The sequence below is a fragment of the Ranitomeya imitator genome, chromosome 1, assembly GCF_032444005.1.
Source record: "Ranitomeya imitator isolate aRanImi1 chromosome 1, aRanImi1.pri, whole genome shotgun sequence".
In the NCBI taxonomy this organism is placed as follows: Eukaryota; Metazoa; Chordata; class Amphibia; order Anura; family Dendrobatidae; genus Ranitomeya; species Ranitomeya imitator.
In genome coordinates this window covers 261,007,062-261,026,698 of record NC_091282.1, presented here as the reverse complement: position 1 = coordinate 261,026,698, position 19,637 = coordinate 261,007,062, and the positions used below count along the sequence as shown (strand labels likewise).

Sequence of the window (19,637 nt, the reverse complement as noted above, 5' to 3'; positions counted from 1 at the left end):
TGGTCGCCGCGACATTGCATTAAAATGCAATAACGGGCGATCAAAAGAATGTATCTGCACCGAAATGCTATCATTAAAAACGTCATCTCGGCACGCAAAAGATAAGCCCTCAACCGACCCCAGATCACGAAAAATGGAGACGCTACGGGTATCGGAAAATGGCGCAATTTTTTTTTTTTTTTTTTTTTTAAGCAAAGTTTGGAATTTTTTTTCACCACTTAGATAAAAAATAACCTAGTCATGTTAGGTGTCTATGAACTCGTACTGTTAGTAAATAACTTGGCACTCAACTTAGTGGATCGTGATAATAAAGAAAAATAATTTTATTACTTGAATAGCAGCCCAGCATAAACGTTTCGGTCAAACATTTAGACCTTCTTCAGTAAATCGACTGCTGGTATAATGGAGAGTATAGGGCACTGATATATGTAGATAGGGTCCTATGGTGGAGTTTTTGCAGGACCTCTAAGATTGAAGCAATTATCCAAGTAAATAGAACGTGTGCGTATTTCCGTTCCAAATAGGCTTGAAAGGTAATAAGCTAGTATAAATAACTTAAGAGGTACTGGAATACTGCCAAGAAGCACGGGATATGGAGAAATGTCCAACTGAATGGCCTGGAGTTATATAATCCTGGCCAAAAGGGTGGTACATATAGGCACAGAGTACCGGAGACGCGGTGAAAATCTAATGCACAGGGCTTTGTAAGAAGGCTTCAAAAGGCAAGTCTCATAGGGAAGGTGCGCTGAGGATCTGTTCCGGTATAAGATAGGTAGGAGGTGAACATCAACGCGGTGTCCGCCGCTAGTTGAATGCCTATATGTACCACCCTTTTGGCCAGGATTATATAACTCCAGGCCATTCAGTTGGACATTTCTCCATATCCCGTGCTTCTTGGCAGTATTCCAGTACCTCTTAAGTTATTTATACTAGCTTATTATCTTTCAAGCCTATTTGGAACGGAAATACGCACACGTTCTATTTACTTGGATAATTGCTTCAATCTTAGAGGTCCTGCAAAAACTCCACCATAGGACCCTATCTACATATATCAGTGCCCTATACTCTCCATTATACCAGCAGTCGGTTTACTGAAGAAGGTCTAAATGTTTGACCGAAACGTTTATGCTGGGCTGCTATTCAAGTAATAAAATTATTTTTCTTTATTATCACGATCCACTAAGTTGAGTGCCAAGTTATTTACTAACTATATGATTGCTGGTGTGGGAAACCTTTCTTGAGCACCGACACAGCTGTGCCACGATATACTTCACTATGAACTCGTACTGACCTGGAGAATCATAATGTCAGGTCAGTTTTAGCATTTAGTGAACCTAGCAAAAAAGCCAAACAAAAAACAAGTGTGGGATTGCACTTTTTTTGCAATTTCACCGCACTTGGAATTTTTTTCCCGTTTTCTAGTACACGACATGCTAAAACCAATGATGTCGTTCAAAAGTACAACTCGTCCCGCAAAAAATAAGCCCTCACATGGCCAAATTGACGGAAAAATAAAAAAGTTATCGCTCTGGGAAGGAGGGGAGTGAAAAACGAACACGGAAAAACGAAAAATCCCAAGGTCATGAAGGGGTTAATCATACTAAACATTCTGATGTTCTGACATAAAAAACATCCGGCTGAACTGACTGACAGTATCTAGACACACTAATGTAAACATATTAATAATTACCAGTGTAATAGTAGGTTTAGGAATCCAAATAAAATGAAAATAAGAATAAGTGAACAGTAGCAGTTGTAGTATCTATACCAGAATAGCTCCTCTGACTACTCTCAGATTGGGTCAGCCGTATTCCTTGTTGTCCTACTTCCTCGGGTTGGCACGTGGGATGTCACTCGTTAGTCATTCACATACAGGCGTATGCCTTACATAGAGATCTATGACCTGCAGCAACTTTGCGTTACTACAATGGAGATTGTTAGCTTAGATATACTGTAACTACCAAAATATAAAGATTAACAGTATAAAATTAATGCTATCCATAAAACATCTTTATTACCGTATGTACTCAGACATTAGAAGAATACAACATTAATTATGACATGTGCCACCACAATATCCAGCTTGTAGAGATGTTCCACACACCGATACTTCTTCATCTTGAATAAACTGACCACTTTCACATTGGCGCTAACATGTCGCCTGACATGGCATGCCTTATCACTGCTCTCTGCCCAGTACACTGGGGAGTTGAGTTGGCACATTTCCATACTATGTACCATCTGTATACTTTACTTGTAAGTTTGTAATTGCATTGAATGATTACTGCACTGCCACATCTATAACCCAGATGAGTACATACCAGCCCATTGGCCATTTGGGACCTAAATATCCTCCTCAGCATTGAAACTTCAACACTAACAAGGAAAGATCCTGGATTTAAGGAGATCACAGGATGGATGGACATGTTATTAATATAAAAATGATGACAAAATGGAAACATTTTCAAAACACATATCGAGTATGAATGCCAAGCGCAGAAATACACACACTGTTATCAGTTAGGTTATTAATGGTTGTTTGGGGAGTTTTTTACTACATTTGATGCACTTGCGCTCGTAAATCATCAGGATTTGCTACTGGCTGCCCTCTTTGCAATTGCCAACCAATGACACCATGAAGAGGCCTTAACGAGGGAATGAGACATTGCCCCAGGAGCAGTTTTTCAACATGACAACCCAAGACTGCGTGGTGCTCGTACTTCTCTCAGAGACTACATGGCATAAATGTGCTACCAAGGCCTGCAGCGTCTCCTGACTTGTCTCCTTTCGAGCGCGCCTGGGACATTATTAGTCGGCTATTGCAAAGGGAGCTGCTGGCTGCGGATCTTGATGATTTCTGTGCCCAACGGCATTCAGCGTGGCAGTACATTCCTCAGATAACTATTAATAACCTTATCGATAACAGCCAAGGTATAAGTGTGTGTATTTCTGTGCATGGTGCTCATGGTACTTGATACAGAATAAATTGAGGTTGTCTTGAAAATGTTGTTTCTATTTTTTCGCCATTTGCATATAATTAACATGTCTGTCGATCCTGACATTTTCACAACTTCACAACTTTTCCTTCTTGGTCTTGAAAATGAACATTTCAGTGTTGAGATCTGTATTTTAAAGGGAATTTCTCATCAGGTTCTTGCTACTCCATCTAAAACCTGCATGCATGGCAGAGAACCTGATTATGGTTATGTGTCACTTACTGAGCTGCATGCTGTATTTTTTATAAAATCACTATTATGTGTTTCAGATCTACAAGGCTCTGAATGCTGAGCTCTGTATAACCCTGCCCACTGATTGGCAGGTTTCCATGTATACTGTGCATAAGCAGAAAGCTGCCAATCAGTGGTGGGGGCGGGGTTATACATAGCTCATGAACATGGAAGACAACATAGGAGCAGGTTTACTAGTCCTCTAGTGATAATGTCCTGTTGATAAAACAGTGATCTTATCAAACTTACAGCAAGCATCCCAGTAACTGGCACATCGATTAAATCAGGGTCTTTGTCTCTACATCATGCTATTCTCAGATTGGGTGGCAAAAATCTAGTTATAGATTCCCTCTAAGAAACTGATCTATGTTTGAGCCTTTATGTATAGTATGTATATGTCTTTTATGTATATGACCCTTTATTTAATATTTGATTACATGTAGGTATTTTTATGGGTAAAACAGGCCTCAGTTTTATGCCTCAATGCTCTGAGGAGCAAGTAAATTGCACAATGATAGCTAAAGCCAATTTTGCATAACGTGCTATGTTGTCTTTTTTTAAGTAGTAAAATGCAATCTTTGGCAAGGAGAAGGGCAATTTCCTTGGTCAATATTCGTTCTGGTAAAATATTATCCATGGGTCTCCTTGTCAGTACAAATGAATAACTCCATCTCTGTTTAACCAGTTCATCTTATTCCTTCCTACAATAATAAAGGTCACACAACGGCTATTTTACTGACATTTTGTCTGCTCTAAGTGAAGTCAATCTGATTGTACATAAATTGCCATCTTTCAGTGCATATCCCGACACAAGATCATTACAACTACGCAATCTTTGTTTGTGCCGTCATCCTCCATTGATTCTTCTTCTCTCATCTGGTCTAAAAATTAGGAAAAGCAAAAATAGAAGTAAATTAATGAATGCTCCCCAACTTAATCTATGGGTACTCTAGTCAGCGAAGTCGCTCAACCCTCAGGGTCAAGACTATAATGTAACTTATATAAACTTTGGGGTTCAAAAACAAGTCTATAAATATTGTGATCCAGCGAAAATTCCCAGCAGATTCTATGTTAGCTCATCAGCTGTCATAGGGTGTTTGACGGTAATGATTTTCAGCTGGCTCACAGTCTGTCTATAGAAGTCTAATTGATAAATAAAACTGCAGCGGCAACTAAGCAATGTACAGGGTTGTGTGTCATTATCTAGTCACTAACAGAGCAGATTAGCTGATTGGGGTGGGAACCAGGTGTTGGACACCCACCAATCTCAAATTGATGAGATATCCTGCAGTCATCGGTGGGAGTTCTGGGTGTTAAGGCCCCTTCACATTAAGCGACGCTGCAGCGATACCGACAACGATCCGGATCGCTGCAGCGTCGCTGTTTGGTCACTGGAGAGCTCTCCAGCGACCAACGATGCCGGTAACCAGGGTAAACATCGGGTAACTAAGCGCAGGGCCGCGCTTAGTAACCCGATGTTTACCCTGGTTACCTTCCTAAAAGTAAAAAAAACAAACAGTACATACTTACCTAACGCTGTCTGTCCTCCAGCGCTGTGCTCTGCACTCCTCCTGTACTGTCTGTGTGAGCACAGCGGCCGGAAAGCAGAGCGGTGACGTCACCGCTCTGCTTTCCGGCTGACCGACGCTCACAGCCAGTGCAGGAGGAGTGCAGAGCACAGCGCTGGAGGACAGACAGCGTTAGGTAAGTATGTAGTGTTTGTTTTTTTTACTTTTAGGAAGGTAACCAGGGTAAACATCGGGTTACTAAGCGCGGCCCTGCGCTTAGTTACCCGATGTTTACCCTGGTTACCAGTGAAGACATCGCTGGATCGGTGTCACACACGCCGATCCAGCGATGTCCACGGGAGATCCAGCGACGAAATAAAGTTCTGGACTTTCTTCAGCGACCAACGATCTCCCAGCAGGGGCCTGATCGTTGGTCGCTGTCACACATAACGATTTTATTAACGATATCGTTGCTACGTCACAAAAAGCAACTATATAGTTAACAATATCGTTATGTGTGAAGGTACCTTTAGACCCTATCAGTCTCATATCGATGACTAATCCTACAGTTAGGACATTAGTTGTTAAGTACTGAACCACAAATCACCAGAAGGACAGACTGAAGTCACAGACTACCAACTAACCTGAGGTATGGGCTGAGCAGAGAGAGGTAGGACAGTATAGTACACTGCCTTGAAAAATTATTCATATCCCACGCACTTTTCCACATTTTGGAAAGTTACACACTCATACTGAAATACATTTATTGGGATTGGATGTGCTAGACCACCACAACGTAGCAAGTATTTGTGAAGTATAAAGGAAATGATGCATGGTTTTCTAAATATTTTAAAAATGTAAATCTGAAAATTGTGATGTGCATTTGTATTCAGCCCCCTGCAATTTCATACCCCTAAATAAAATCCTGAGTGACCAATTGCCTCCAGAAGTCACACTAGTAAATCGAGTCCACCCACTTGTGTGTAATTTATTCTCAGTATAACTACAGCTGCTATGTGAAAGACTCAGAGGTTTGTTGAGAACATTAGAGATCAAACAGTATCATGAAAACAAAGGAATATAAAAACAAAGGAACACACTGGACATATCAGGGATAAAGAGTAAAGAAGGGTTAGGTTATTAAAAAATATCTCATGGAGCACGCTTCAATCCATCTTCCAAAATGGAATGAGTATGGCACAATTGCAAGCCTACAATGACATTGCCGTGCCCCTAAACTGACATCCAAAGCACGTAGAGCTAAACAGCCAAGAGAAGCGGTGGGAGAATTTGACTGCAGGACAACTACTAGTTGCGTACTCCTCAAGTCTAGATTTTATGGAAGAGTGGCAAGAAGAAAACGAATTTTGAAAGCAAGCCATAAGAAGTTCCATTTGCAGTTTGCAAAAAACTATGTAAGGGACACAGCTAACATGTTGACTAAGGTGCTCTGGTCAAAAGAGACCAATGAAGAACTTTTTGGGCTAAATGAAAAGCGCTATGTGTGGCAAAAAAACATACACCGCAAATTACCCTGCAAACAGCATCCCCACTTTTAAACATGGTGGTGGCAGCATCATTCTGTGGAGATGCTTTTCTTCAGCAGGGGCAGGGAAGCTGGTTATAGATGATGGGGAGACGGCTAGAGCTAAATACAGAGCAATCCTGGAGGAAAACCTGTAAGAGAATGCAGAAAACTTCAGACTGGGGTGCAGGTTCACCTTCCAGCAGGACAACAACCCTAAACATACTGCCAGAGCTACCATGGAATAGTTTACATTAAAGCATATTATTTTGTGTGAATGGACCTGTGACAGTCTAGGCCTAAATTGCATTGAAAATCTGTGGCAAGACTTGAAAATTGCTGTTCACAGGCCCCTCCATCCAATCTCACTGAGGTGGAGCTAGTTTGCAAAGAATGGGCAAAAATTTCATCCTTAAGATGTGCCTAAGCTGATAGGAGCATATCCCAAAAGACTTGCAGCAGTACTTGCAGTCAAAGGAGGTCCTACAAAGTATTGGCTCAATGTGGGCAGAATACAAATGCACATCACAATTTTCAGATTTACGAGGAAACCATGTATCATTTTCTTTACACTTCACAAATGCTTACTACTTTGCGTTGGTATATCAAATAAAATCCACTTAAGTTCTTTGGTGTAACATGAAGAAAATGTGGAAAACTTCACAGAGTATGAATACTTTTTCAAGGCACTGTATATCCAAAGAATGTTCCTCAATATGAACTTAGAAGACTGTGACATAGAAATGTGTTAGGTAGCAAAGAAGATCAAACGTTAAACTGGTTTGTGGAAAATCGCAATGTAATGCTTGCTTTTCCAAATGCTACATATAAGTGACAGCCTTAGGTGGATATCTGGTCTGGTGAACATCACAAGGTGGAAAGGGTGAGATTTACGAGGAAAAACTGTAACGTCGTGTTAGGTGATATAATTGCTAAGCTCTATGCCCTTGGAATACAATTTTCTAGTAAAATAACTGTGTCCTTCCCACAAAAATACTTTGAATTTTCATTCTTAAACCGCAAAAGCTTTAGTTTGCCATGGGAGAATACACTGGCAGACGATGAAATAGAATTAAGGGATACACGACCCAGTGAGGGAATGTGCACTTTTCAGGAGACACAGCCTTTCACTGTTCTTCGGTCTTAAGATTGGAGGCTGCACACCCTGGTAATGACTTAGCATGCCAATACGGTGGCAGGAGGGAAGGGGGAATTCTCGTTGGTTTTATTCCTCTCTTTCTGATCTTGTCTTCATTTTTTATCATACACTGGTAGAACCATGCTGTCACAAAAACAAAGGCGAGTAACACATATCAGTTCTGAAGACAGACATGCTACCAACGTTTTCCCACTCGTTTCCAAAACTATGACTTCTACGTGTCTACCTTTACTCTAAGGAAAATCCATTCCCAGGTCTTCTACTGAATAACAGTTTTTCCATGGAAATTTGTTGGGTTAGAAAACCTGGGTGTTCAGGTGTTTATCCTCTTTTCTACAGATTTCTTAGCTGCGAAAGAAGAACGGAGGCAAAATATGAAAAAAGCGTGGCTTCAAAGGGTTAACGTAATATCTTCTAAAATGTTATACAATTATCTGACAAAAACACATTCCTCATGACAGTATGAAGACATGTTTTTAAAAAAAAAAAAAAAAAACTAAGAAAAGAAAAAAAAGACACCACATTGAAAGGATTGTGTAAAAATATGACCCTTGTGAAGAATTCTATGATACTTCTGATCCTTCCTCTTAAGTGACAGACAGAAAAGACAGTACCAGAGAAGAAAACACGGCTCATCAGGGACAGGAGCACATTGACCCTTCGTTGCCTTCACATAACAGAGACAGCTGCACAGCTGCCAGTGAGGACGGAAGCCAAGGAACATGCAAAGATGCCAACAAAGCAATGGCCTGGCGTCACTGCCAAACTCTTACACACACCAGAGCTGGGCAAAATGCCGTGCGGAAAGCAAAGTACCCCAAAAACTCTGCCACAGGGGTTGTGTCATTATTATGGTGCCACCTAACCAAGGTTAATATTTCTGTATTGCTTACACAGCATATCCGGCCATGTTCAGTCCCCTTGTAAATGAATGTAACATGTCCCAGATGCAGTGGCGTGTTCCGATTATCTGTCCATCCCTTACTCCACCAATAACGTGTCATGTTCCTCTACGTGCTAATGACGCAATTCAATGCTCTCTTGTCACTTCTGGCACGGAAAGGATTAAGCACTGAAAAGAATAGGACACAAAAACAAATGAATCCAGTGTTCACAGGGAAGAGAATAATGTCTTCATCAGCAGAGAGGGATACAAATGAAGGAAAGTCGGCGTTGGAGCCCTCTAGGATGGACACTTGCTCCTTCACACTTGAACATAAGGGGGAATTCACACATGGCGGATTTGTTGCAATTTTGCACAGGTAATGTCCCCAGTTGATTACAGTACAAAGCAAATGAGTAAATTATAGAAATCTTCTCTACATGCTGAGGACATTTTCTAGGTGGAAAAGAAGAGCAAGCGGTGGATCTTTAATTCTGCGCAACATGCTCATTCGCCCATGAAAATACCGTAGATTTCAACATTGCACGGATGCAATACGCTGGTAATCTGCTGCAAAATCTGCTGCAAAATCCACATAGGGATTGTTTTATGATGAAAAATGAGAATCAGATGTAGCTGGAATACATGGCGTCGCGAGTGTGTTAGGCTGGTTTCACATTTGCGTTTTTTGCCGCTGCGTTTTAGCGCAAAAAAAGCATGCATTTTTTTTTCTATACTTAACATTAAAAACGCATGCGTTTTTTTGCATGCTTTTTGCCGCGTTTTGACGACGCATGCGTCGTTTCTATGCTTGCGTTTTGTTGCGGAAATGCAACATGTAGTAATTTCTAGAGGCGTTTTTTTGCCGCAAAAAAAACGCATGCTGTCTATGTAAACGCATGCGTTTTTAAGCAAATGCGTTTGCTTGCATTTTTAAACGCATGCGTTTCAATGGAAAAACACAAGAATACACACTGATAAGCCACCCCCCAACCTTAACCCTAACCCTAAAGGGATCCTAACCCCAACCCTAACCCTAGGGATCCTAACCCTAACCCTAACCCTAGGGATCCTAACCATAACCCTAACCCTAGGGATCCTAACCCTAACCCTAACTCTAGGGATCCTAACCCTAACCCTAGCTATTTCTGTTTATAGTGGGTTTTCTAGTTGATTTTGATGATTGGCAGCTGTCACACACTTCTCATCTTGCGTTTCAAAAATGCAAACGCCGGAAAAACGCATGTAAACGCGTCAAAACGCCGCATTTTTTTACCACATGCAAAAACGCATGCGTTCACTACCTGCGTTTGCATTTAAAACGCTGCGTTTTTAAACGCAAATGTGAAACTAGCCTTAGGGATTCTTAGGCTGACATCACACGCTTAGTATTTGGTCAATATTTTACATCAGTATTTGTAAGCCAAAACCAGGAGTGGAACAATTAGAGGAAAAGTATAATAGAAACATATGCACCCCTTCTGCATTTATCACCCAGTGCTGGTTTTGGCTTACAAATACTGATGTAAAATACTGACCAAATACTGATAGTGGACGGCAGCCTTACACCGATTCAATTACACCAATTAGATTTTTCTTCTCATTGTAAGGAAGAATCAAAGAGATAGTCACACATAATATATTTATAACCAGCAATGATCACTTCAGAACTCACCACCAACCTGAAAATAGACCCTAGAATAGGGGTTACAAAGTCCCCTTTGTGAATGGAGCGCTACTACGCATCGATGCCCATTACTCCATTAACTTCCATGGGACCAACAGACCTATCCTGCAGACAGATGATAAATGACTTTACCTTTTAAGGAAATACCAAGACTATTGCATTTATAATTTTTACTTATTCGTTTAAAAAACCGTACTTACTATAGTGGAAACACGTTCCTTAGCACTGTATAGGGATCAGTCACTGTCTCCTATATTCAGCCTGAGCCACTGAAAATGTGATCATTTATCCACGGTTACTCCAGTTTAGTAAGCAAATCAATATTTGGTTAGTATTCAGATCCTAAAATCTTCCCTGTGCCATCTCTGTGCAGGCACAACGCCGGTCTGCAGCGCACCCCATACTCACCATTCAAGAAGGCATCTTAGACAGATGACTCTGCTGCGCACATGGAAATGAACTCCTTATGTAAATTGATCTTGTCCTTTTCACTGAATAGATCTGGAATTATGTTGGGATGTGCGCCTCAATCTCATTTATTTTGCCCTATTTGACTTCAATATCCTCCTCTGTTTTATGAAATTGACATTACAGGCGCGACCGAAAACCTTCTCTAACATGACAATCATCATGGGAGGCAGAACATCTCTTTTCTATTAGTCCAAAACAATGAGGCGAAAGCAATACTTTCTAGGATTAAAATAAAGTGTACAGTAATTTGATTAGGAAATCCCTTTATGAGCGAGATCCAGTCACCCATCACCAAACCATCATCTGTCTTCTGACAGGCACAGATCTCTAATGTAATCATGAGTGATGGATATCAGGGACATGCTACTTTCTTTCCGTTTTCTTTGCAGATTGGAAAACGAGAGACATGGTTCATCTATTTAATAACCTATCAAGTTTGTTTTATTTATATATATATATATACATACACACACACACATATATATATACATATTTATTTGTTTAAATATATTTATGTTATTATATATATTTACATGTGACAAATATATATAAAAAATTAAATATGTATTTACGTAAATAAATATGCATATATATAAACAAAAATAAATATATAGGTAATTATATGTAAATTAAATACATATATACACTTAAATATAGCTATATAAGCAAAATCACATATATATGTGTGTGCGTCTGTGTATTATGTGCGTATACATATGCGTTTGTGTGTAATATGTGTCTATCCTTTACGACAGGATGATGTATACATCGCACTATATATATTTATATATAATATATGTTTGTGTGTAAAATATTTATCAATAGAAAGATGAAACATAAGAAGACAGGAAACTATTAGAAGAGCATTATGTCAAACTCAAGAAGCCTTTATCACGCCAGCTTTTGTGCGACTACAAATCCAAGCATGACCTGCTGAACTGAGAAATAACGGAGCCACTATCTGCATCTAACATTACATTAGTTTCTTCATGATTCTTTCCGATTCACTCAACGCCACACTTACAACACAAGGTAAGTGGTGCAAGAATGGCAAGGATTGCTTCCTAAGGGTCATTAATTGCTTAATGCATCATCCCATGTAATTAAAACAAGAAGTCAATCTTCCAAAGGCTGGCAGAAGTGAGGAGGCCAGTAAAATATCGCCATTGATTTGATCAGGACAGGGCTTTATAGAAACACTGGAGATAGCTATCCTCGCCTTTTTATAGACTGATAACAATAGCCCTGTCTGATACCCGGGCTCATTTCTAGAATAGGAACACGAGAGGAAATAAAGCTTCCTGCTGGATCCCTGGAGAGTTATAACTGGCGTTACCTATGAATAGACGCCTCAATAAAGTGAGACGCCCCACATCTCTCACATGGGAGACAATAGGTAGCCGAAGACCATCCAGGAGGATGAAGAATCCCAAGAGGAAAGGGGAGGAACTCATGAAGAAGGATGAGAAGGCAAAGTTGGGAGGAGGCAAGGAGAGAGCGAGAAGTGTGAGGCACCCTACGTCCACAGATGTCACTTTTAACACCCACAGATCTAATTTCTCAGCAAGTCAAGGTGAAGAACAAGACTAATACTTGTTACTATAAGACAAATGGCTGAAGATTTATGAGAACTCCTTGTACTGGTTTGCTTCAGAAATGACTGAAATCAGCACCTTTAAACCAAGCACCAGAGAAGTTTCACAGTAAATGTATCCAATAGAGGTGTATCTGAGGTCACAAAACCCCCCAATCTTATGGCGCATCAGGTCTGGGTTTGGATCCAGCCAAGGCAATGACACATTATGTGTTCTTCATATATTTACATAGGACAACATCTGGAAGGAGTTTGTATGTTCTCCCCGTGTTTGCGTGGGTTTCCTCCAGGTTCTCCGGTTTCCTCCCACATTCCAAAGACATACTGATAGGGAATCTAGATTGTGAGCCCCAATGGGGACATGTCTGTAAGGTGCTGTGGAACATGTTGGCATTACATAAGCGAGCATATTAAATAACTAATAATGTTTGTTCTCTAATTCATTTCATAAACCAGGTTTAGATGAACTGGCTTTGTAGCCAGAAATTAGCTTGTGACCCCTGCAGGGGACATGGACTGAGAACAGTCTGTATACAGCACAATGGCAGATAAGAATGTGACAGCATTAAATATATTTAAATGCAGTTAACTAGTCATGAGCAATGGCAAAAAAGATCTGAAAATTATCCGGCTTCACGGCAGTATTTGTGTTGGGGTCTGCTCCGCCATGTGTGTCCACAGCCTCCCCATTTATACAGGGCACGTCCGACTGTCACTTTGGAACGTAGCCTACTTATCACACAGCATTTATTTCACTAATATTCTACATATAAGGCTACAAATACAGCAATGTAAGGCGATTAGTCCACGTAAATGGCGATTACAGGTCTGGGACCACTGAAATGGTCCAGATCTGTTTGCCCACTATAATATCACTGTCCCCAACAAACTAATGAATCACGGCATGCTTCTATTGAGCTTGTCATTTCCGAAACCAAAAGGCCGTATTGTGCTGTCATAATGTAGCCTCAAGATGGTGAATCTGTTGGCAGAGCAATAAGGGCCCATTCACAGTAACTCTTACCAACTGTGCCCAGCTGCCAGGCACACAAAAGGGTATAACACATACCAATTACATACAAGTGAGTGATTTGTCCACTTATGACATGCCCATGGTCCACCAAGCTGATGATGGCCTTAGCTTGGGGTACAGTAATAGGTGTGCAGAGGTTGGCATGCTTCATTGTGTCCCAGGTGGGAAACTTCAAAGTGGCGGTGAGTGAATGAAGGGGACGTGTCTCCGAACCCCCAGCACAATCCCACAGCTTACACTCAAAGCTTGGATCTGGATCTAACGTGTAGCTGGATACTGCTGGACCATCCAAGATACCAGCAGATTATTACATTTATGACACTTTACAAGGATTGCCACTGCAGACTTTTATGTTTTCATCCTACTGTACTGATTGGTTGCACAACCACAGAAATCATTGCAGCCATTGCCACAACAAATAAAGATGTGCCCCAATCATCGCCCCCATGGTCGGCAGTCGCTGAAGAATATACGTCTATACAGTGCCTACCGTATGGCCATCACTCTTCATTCCAGCACTGCCAGGAATAGTAAGGTGGTGGCACCACTTAGTGCTACCTAAGTTCAGTCTTAGAATAATATATGTCACTAGAGACTGATGATCCAGGAAAGGTAGAAAAATGCAGGATGATATCACACATTAATCAAGAAATGCTCATTCATTTACAATGGAGGCTTTCTTATAGGATAGAGAATAATGGCTGAGATGACTTGACCTATTGCTAAGGTGACAAGTCCTGCGATGAGGGTCTCGGCAGCTAGTGCAGCATATTCCTGGGGTCTGGCGGCACTGGGGATGTAGCAGAGCTGGGGTGCTGATCAGTGGACTGCTCCCCTGGGGTCATAGTAGAAGGTAGCTGGCACATGTGCTGCCAAGTAATACAACTTTCCTCTGCTCCTAGTCTCTAAATCTCCTGTGCTTGTGTGAACAGGGGCTGAGGATGATCTTGGGTGATTCTGGGATCTTAGATGTGGCCATTGTCTACTATTTGCCAGTATAGCGTGCATCATTAGATCACCCTTGCAGATGTGCCCTATGTTGTGCCCAGGCTTTATTGGGAATTCTATAACTTCAGTGGATGTGTGTGGCTTTGCTCTGTGAGCTGATTAAGGCAATTATTGTGCCCAAGTGAAATGTCTGCTGGCTGCCTCTTCCTATCAGTAGTGAGCAGCCTGTTCTTCCCTTGGAGCACATGTTCTGTGTGTTGGGAGTGCACAGCTCAGCTGGTCAGAGGGCACTGAAGAGTTAAATGGGCACCTCACCATCCTCAGTTTCTCCCTGAGCTGCTTCTCTTCAGCACTTTTCCATTAAACCCCGGGGGCTGCTGCACGCCTGTCACTTCCCCACATCTGACAAGGATAAGGAGCAGCAGACTGGAGAAAGGAGGAGGAGGAGGAGGAAGAGGAGAAGAAGAAGGAAACTTTCACTGACCTTTCCAGAGCAGAGCAAGCGAGAGCAGGTGCAGGGCACAGAGCATGGCCACTATCCCAGCTGGCATCTTTGGGGTCCCAAGCAGAGCTTAGCAAACCAAGGGCATATCCTGGTGGTGATTGCTCTAGAAGTGCCCCCTGGCAGTGCCACCTGTAGAGATGCTGGCTGCCCGCATGTCAGAGAGAGAAAGGAGAGGCTGCTGCTGACAACAACTTTCCTGGCACCTAGCACAGCAGAGTGGTAATATCCATGGCTAGGCTAGCCCTGTGCAGGACCCCGACCTGGGCTGTAGTGAGAGGCTTCCCCTCCTGCCTGCTGCATCTTCCCAGCCCCACCAGTGACAGAGCAATGGCCAGGAGGACTCCCGTGCTACTCCTTCAGTGTGAGAGTGGGCGTGGGCACGGGATTGGCAGCTTGTGTGATCCACTAGCAGGAGCAGTGGGGGCTGCGGGGAGTGGGCACGGAGTGGCAGTGGTGGCTGCGTGCATCTCTCCATACCCACCACATGGATACAGTTTGGGCTAGTTACTGTACAGCATGGCCAGGAGGAGGTTAATGGCGAGAGCTGCTGCGAATGCAGAGAAGCCACTCTTTATTATACTCTCTGGGTGACAAATGGCAGTTTCTCTGGAGGGCATGGAACATTGTGTGATAGTGAAGGGCAGGCTTCCCAATAGTGTGGGACTAATGACACTGCTCCCAGATCCTGAGGTGCTGAGGCTGCTTCTTATTCAGGTCCTATCAATTGTATTTATTGATAATCAAGTAATGAGAATAATGTATTTACAGGAAAAAACTCACAAAAAGCCGGAAAAGAAAAAGACACAATTCACTAACAGTCGAAGGTGTTATCAGGCATCAAGCTGGGCAAGGAAAGCGGCGTATTTCACCCTTGGAGGACCACCGGAGACGCAAGACCCAAGATTCCCAGACAAAATACAGCTGTGACCAGCCTGTCCCAGAGCCAGGGGGCCACAGGAGGAATGGACTCTAGGAGCCCACCCTACAGCTGTATGCAAATACCTGCAAGCCGTTATCAGGGTTCCCAACTTGACTTTTCATTTTTTTCTGGACAGCTAATCCAAAAAATCACAGTCAAACAATATTATTACGGGTCACATTGGAAAACCATGACAAATCATTATGAATATAAGTGATCCATGCCAAGAATTCTGATATAAAGACATCACTGTAAACTGTAAAATGATGATAATTACATTCATAACAATCTGTATAAGTTTTAAAAAAAATTCACAGAAGCCTTACATTGTTTTTTTTACAGACAGGGAAAATTGTGTCCTATTTTTACAGGCTGTCCTGGAATTTCTGGACAGTTGGCAGCCATGGCCATTATCCCTCTTATGGTGGAGCGCCGACTGTAAAACACAGGAGGCTCCTGTTCATCTGCTGTGCGCCACCATAACGTGGATGTATAATTATGGTAGTTTACATTAAAGGGGTTCTTTGATGAAAATAAGTTATCACCAAACCAGAGGTTAGGTAGGTGATAACTTATTGATCAGTGGAATCCGACCATCGGAAACCGCACCGATCAGAAGAATGGGGAACTTTTATCCCTGATAGGGCACTTTAATCTCCACTTTAAAATAGAGTTGCAGTTCGGATGTCTGACCACAGCTTCATTCATCCTCTTTGGAGCTTCCAGGAAAAACTAAGTGCAGCATGCAGACACTTGGGGAATGAATGGATCAGTGGTGGAGTAGACTAAGCCACTCCATACAAATAGGGAAAAAAGTTGCATATTCTGCCCATTGGCACAGGACCCAGCAGTGGGACCCCCACCAATCAATAACATCGCTTATCGGTGATTACTTGTTCTTATTGGAGAACCTCTGTCAGTGCATATTTGATACTGTGTACTAGTCACAAGAAAGGGAGGGGTTAAATGTCCAAGTATTCAATCTCTATAGGAAATAAAGAATCTTCCCGTTATTGATATCAGAGAGAACAAATGACCTCTTTACAAAACACACTCCATTAAAGCAAGTGCCAATAATACCACATACAAGAGTGAAATACTGCCACACCATGACCAGACCACATATTACCACTACCTGGTGACCGAATAATACCACATACAAGAGACAAATACCGCCACAACATAACTAGATCACATATTACCACCACATAGTGACCGAATAATACTATCATAATGATCATGAATAAAGACTACAATACTAATAGTACTAATATTACTACTGGTGACATTATACACAGCAGCTCTGTATATAGTATCAGTTTACAGATAAGAAAGTGATCACCAATGGCATTATGCACAGGAGCTCTGTATATAATGTACAGGTAATTCAGTGATCACTAGTGACATTACATATGTACAGAGCTACTGTGTATGCTATCACTGATGATCACTGTATTACCTGTACACTGACACAATATACAGAGCTTCTGTGTATAATGGTACTGATGATCACTGTATTACCTGTACACTGGCAGTATATAATGTATATAGAGCTCCTGTGTATTATGTCACTGTTGATCACTGTATTACCTGTACACTGACACAATATCTCCTGTGTATAATGTCTCTGGTGATCTTTATTTTATCTGTACACTGATACTATATATAGATCTCCAGTTTATAATGTCACTGGTGATCACTGTATTACCTTTATACTGACACTATATACAGATTTCCAGTATATAATGTCACCAGTGATCACTGTATTACCTGTACACTGACACTAAATACAGATCTCCAGTATATAATATCACTCATGACTACTGTATTACCAGTACACTGACACTATATACAGAGCTCTTGTGTATAATGTCACCGGTGATCACTGTATTACCTGTACACTGACACTATATACAGATCTCCAGTATATAACATCACTGATGACTAATGTATTACCTGTACACTAGTTCCATAACACTGACACTATACACTATACAATAACACATACACTGACACTATATACAGAGCTCTTGTGTATAATGTCACCGGTGATCACTGTATTACCTGTACACTGACACTCTAGAGCTCTGGTAAAAATTAAGAGACCACTGCAAAATGTTCAGTTTCTATGGTTTTTCTCTTTATAGGTATACTTTTGAGTAAAATGTAAATTGTTCTTTATAAACTTCGGCATGTCTCTGAATTTCTAAACAATGCATTTGGGGTTTTTGTCTGAAAAGGAGAAATGGTCAAAATAAAAAAAAACAGTGCTTTCAGACCTCAAATAATGCAAAGAAAACAAGTTCATCACTATTTAGAAACAACAGTACTAATATTTAACTCAAGAAGAGTTCAGAAATCAATATTTTGTGTAATAACCATGATTTTTAACCAGAGCTTTCATGATTCTTGGCATGCTTTCTACCAGTCTTTCATACTGCTTCTGGTGCAAAAATTTAAGCAGTTCTTCTTTGTTTGATGGCTTGTGACTATCCATTATCCACTTGATTACATTCCAGAGGTTTTCAATGGGGTTCAGGCTTGGAGATTGTTCTGCCCATGACAGGGTTTTTTAATTTTTGCCAGATATACAGAGATCCCATGTATAATGACACTGGTGATCCCCTGTATTACCTGTACACTGACACTATATACAGAGCTCCTGTGTATATGGTATACAGGTAGTTCAGTGATCACAAGTGACATTATACACGAGCTATATATACAGCTCTGGCAAAAATTAAGAGACCACCACGTCAAAACCCTGTCATGGGCAGCCCAATCTCCAGACCTGAACCCCATTGAAAACCTCTAGAATGAAATCAAGAGGATGATGGATAGTCACAAGCCATCAAACAAAAAAGAAATGCTTAAATTTTTGCATCAGAAGCAGTGTGAAAGACTGATGGAAAGCATGCCAAGACGCATGAAAGTTGTGGTTAAAAACCATGGTTATTCCACAAAATATTGATTTCTGAACTCTTTCTAAGTTAAAACATTAGTATTGTTGCTTCTAAATGATTATGGACTTGTTTTCTTTGCATTATTTGAGGTCTGAAAGCAGTGTTGTTGTTTTTTTAATTTTGACCATTTCTCCTTTTCAGGAAAAGAAAACAAAATGTATTGCTTGGAAATTCGGAGACATGTTGCCAGAAGTTTATAGACTAAAAGAACAATTTGCATTTTACTCAAAAAATACCTATAAAGAGAAAAATCAGACAAACTGAACATTCTACAGTGGTCTCTTAATTTTTTCCAGAGCTGTACAGTGTTAGTTGGTAATACAGTGCTCACCAGGGACATTATACGCAGGAGCTCTGTGTATAGCGTCAGTGTACAGGTAATAAAGTGATCACCAGTGACTTTATACACAGTATACAATGTATTATGTAAGTGTACAGGTAATTCAGTGACTCACCAGTGACATTATACACAAGAGCTCTGTATATAGCATTAGTGAACAGGTAATAAAGGGATCACCAGTGATATAATACACAGGAGCTCTGTATATAGTATGTAGTGAGCGTGTACATGTAATACAGTGACTTACAAGTGACGTCTTTAGTAGGGATGAGCGAACCGGAACACAGACATCTCATGGAAGTCCGATTTAGTGTTCAGAGTTTAGATGATGCATAACGCTTGTTAAAATGCTGCAACACAGCCAATCAACAAGCTTTTCGGCTGTGGCCACATCTGCAGCCATCACAAATATACCGAGCATTGGCAAGGCAGTGATTGGCCGGCTCACCATGTGACCCGGCCTGTATAACTGCCAGATCATGGGTGGCACCGCCATTCTGCTCTGACAAGCATAGGGACAGGACCCCACAGCCTCTGTGGGGGTAATCTGCAAATTAGTTTTGTTGAAGGCACTTTGAAAATAGCCTCTTTGAATGTACTCTGCAAACAGCCTTGTTGGGGGTACTCTGAAAACAGCCTCTGTGGGTGTACTCCAAAGCACTGGCTTCTATTGAACACAGGTAAATCCGCACGTGTTGACTGAACCATGCAGATTTACTGCTTTCAGTACATTTCTATTGATGTAATTTCTTTTGCATCTTCACTAGAGAAACTGACATGCTGCTGTCTTGAGAGAAGAGACGCAAGTCAGTGTCCCCAGGTGATCCACAGGTGACTACGCAAGCAATGTGGACATGGGGTTTCTAGAAATCCTA

The 19,637-nt window shown here is 41.3% G+C and overlaps 1 protein-coding gene and 1 long non-coding RNA gene across 2 annotated transcripts in view; both read right to left on the bottom strand.

The window, feature by feature from the left end:
- The window catches only part of TMEM132B (transmembrane protein 132B), a 1,045,283-nt gene extending 1,030,144 nt beyond the window's left edge, over positions 1 to 15,139 (bottom strand). The window contains exon 1 of the mRNA XM_069756039.1: positions 14,520 to 15,139. Within this exon, the coding sequence (XP_069612140.1) occupies positions 14,520 to 14,586 (67 nt within the window). The 5' untranslated portion in view covers positions 14,587 to 15,139. The remainder of the gene's footprint in view (positions 1 to 14,519) is intronic.
- On the bottom strand, positions 1,994 to 8,491 carry LOC138668630 (uncharacterized). The gene is made up of 3 exons (XR_011319191.1): positions 8,313 to 8,491; positions 7,646 to 7,767; positions 1,994 to 4,108 (listed from the first exon to the last, which is right to left on the bottom strand). It is a non-coding gene; the product is annotated as an uncharacterized lncRNA (long non-coding RNA).
- Positions 15,140 to 19,637: the final 4,498 nt, after the last annotated feature.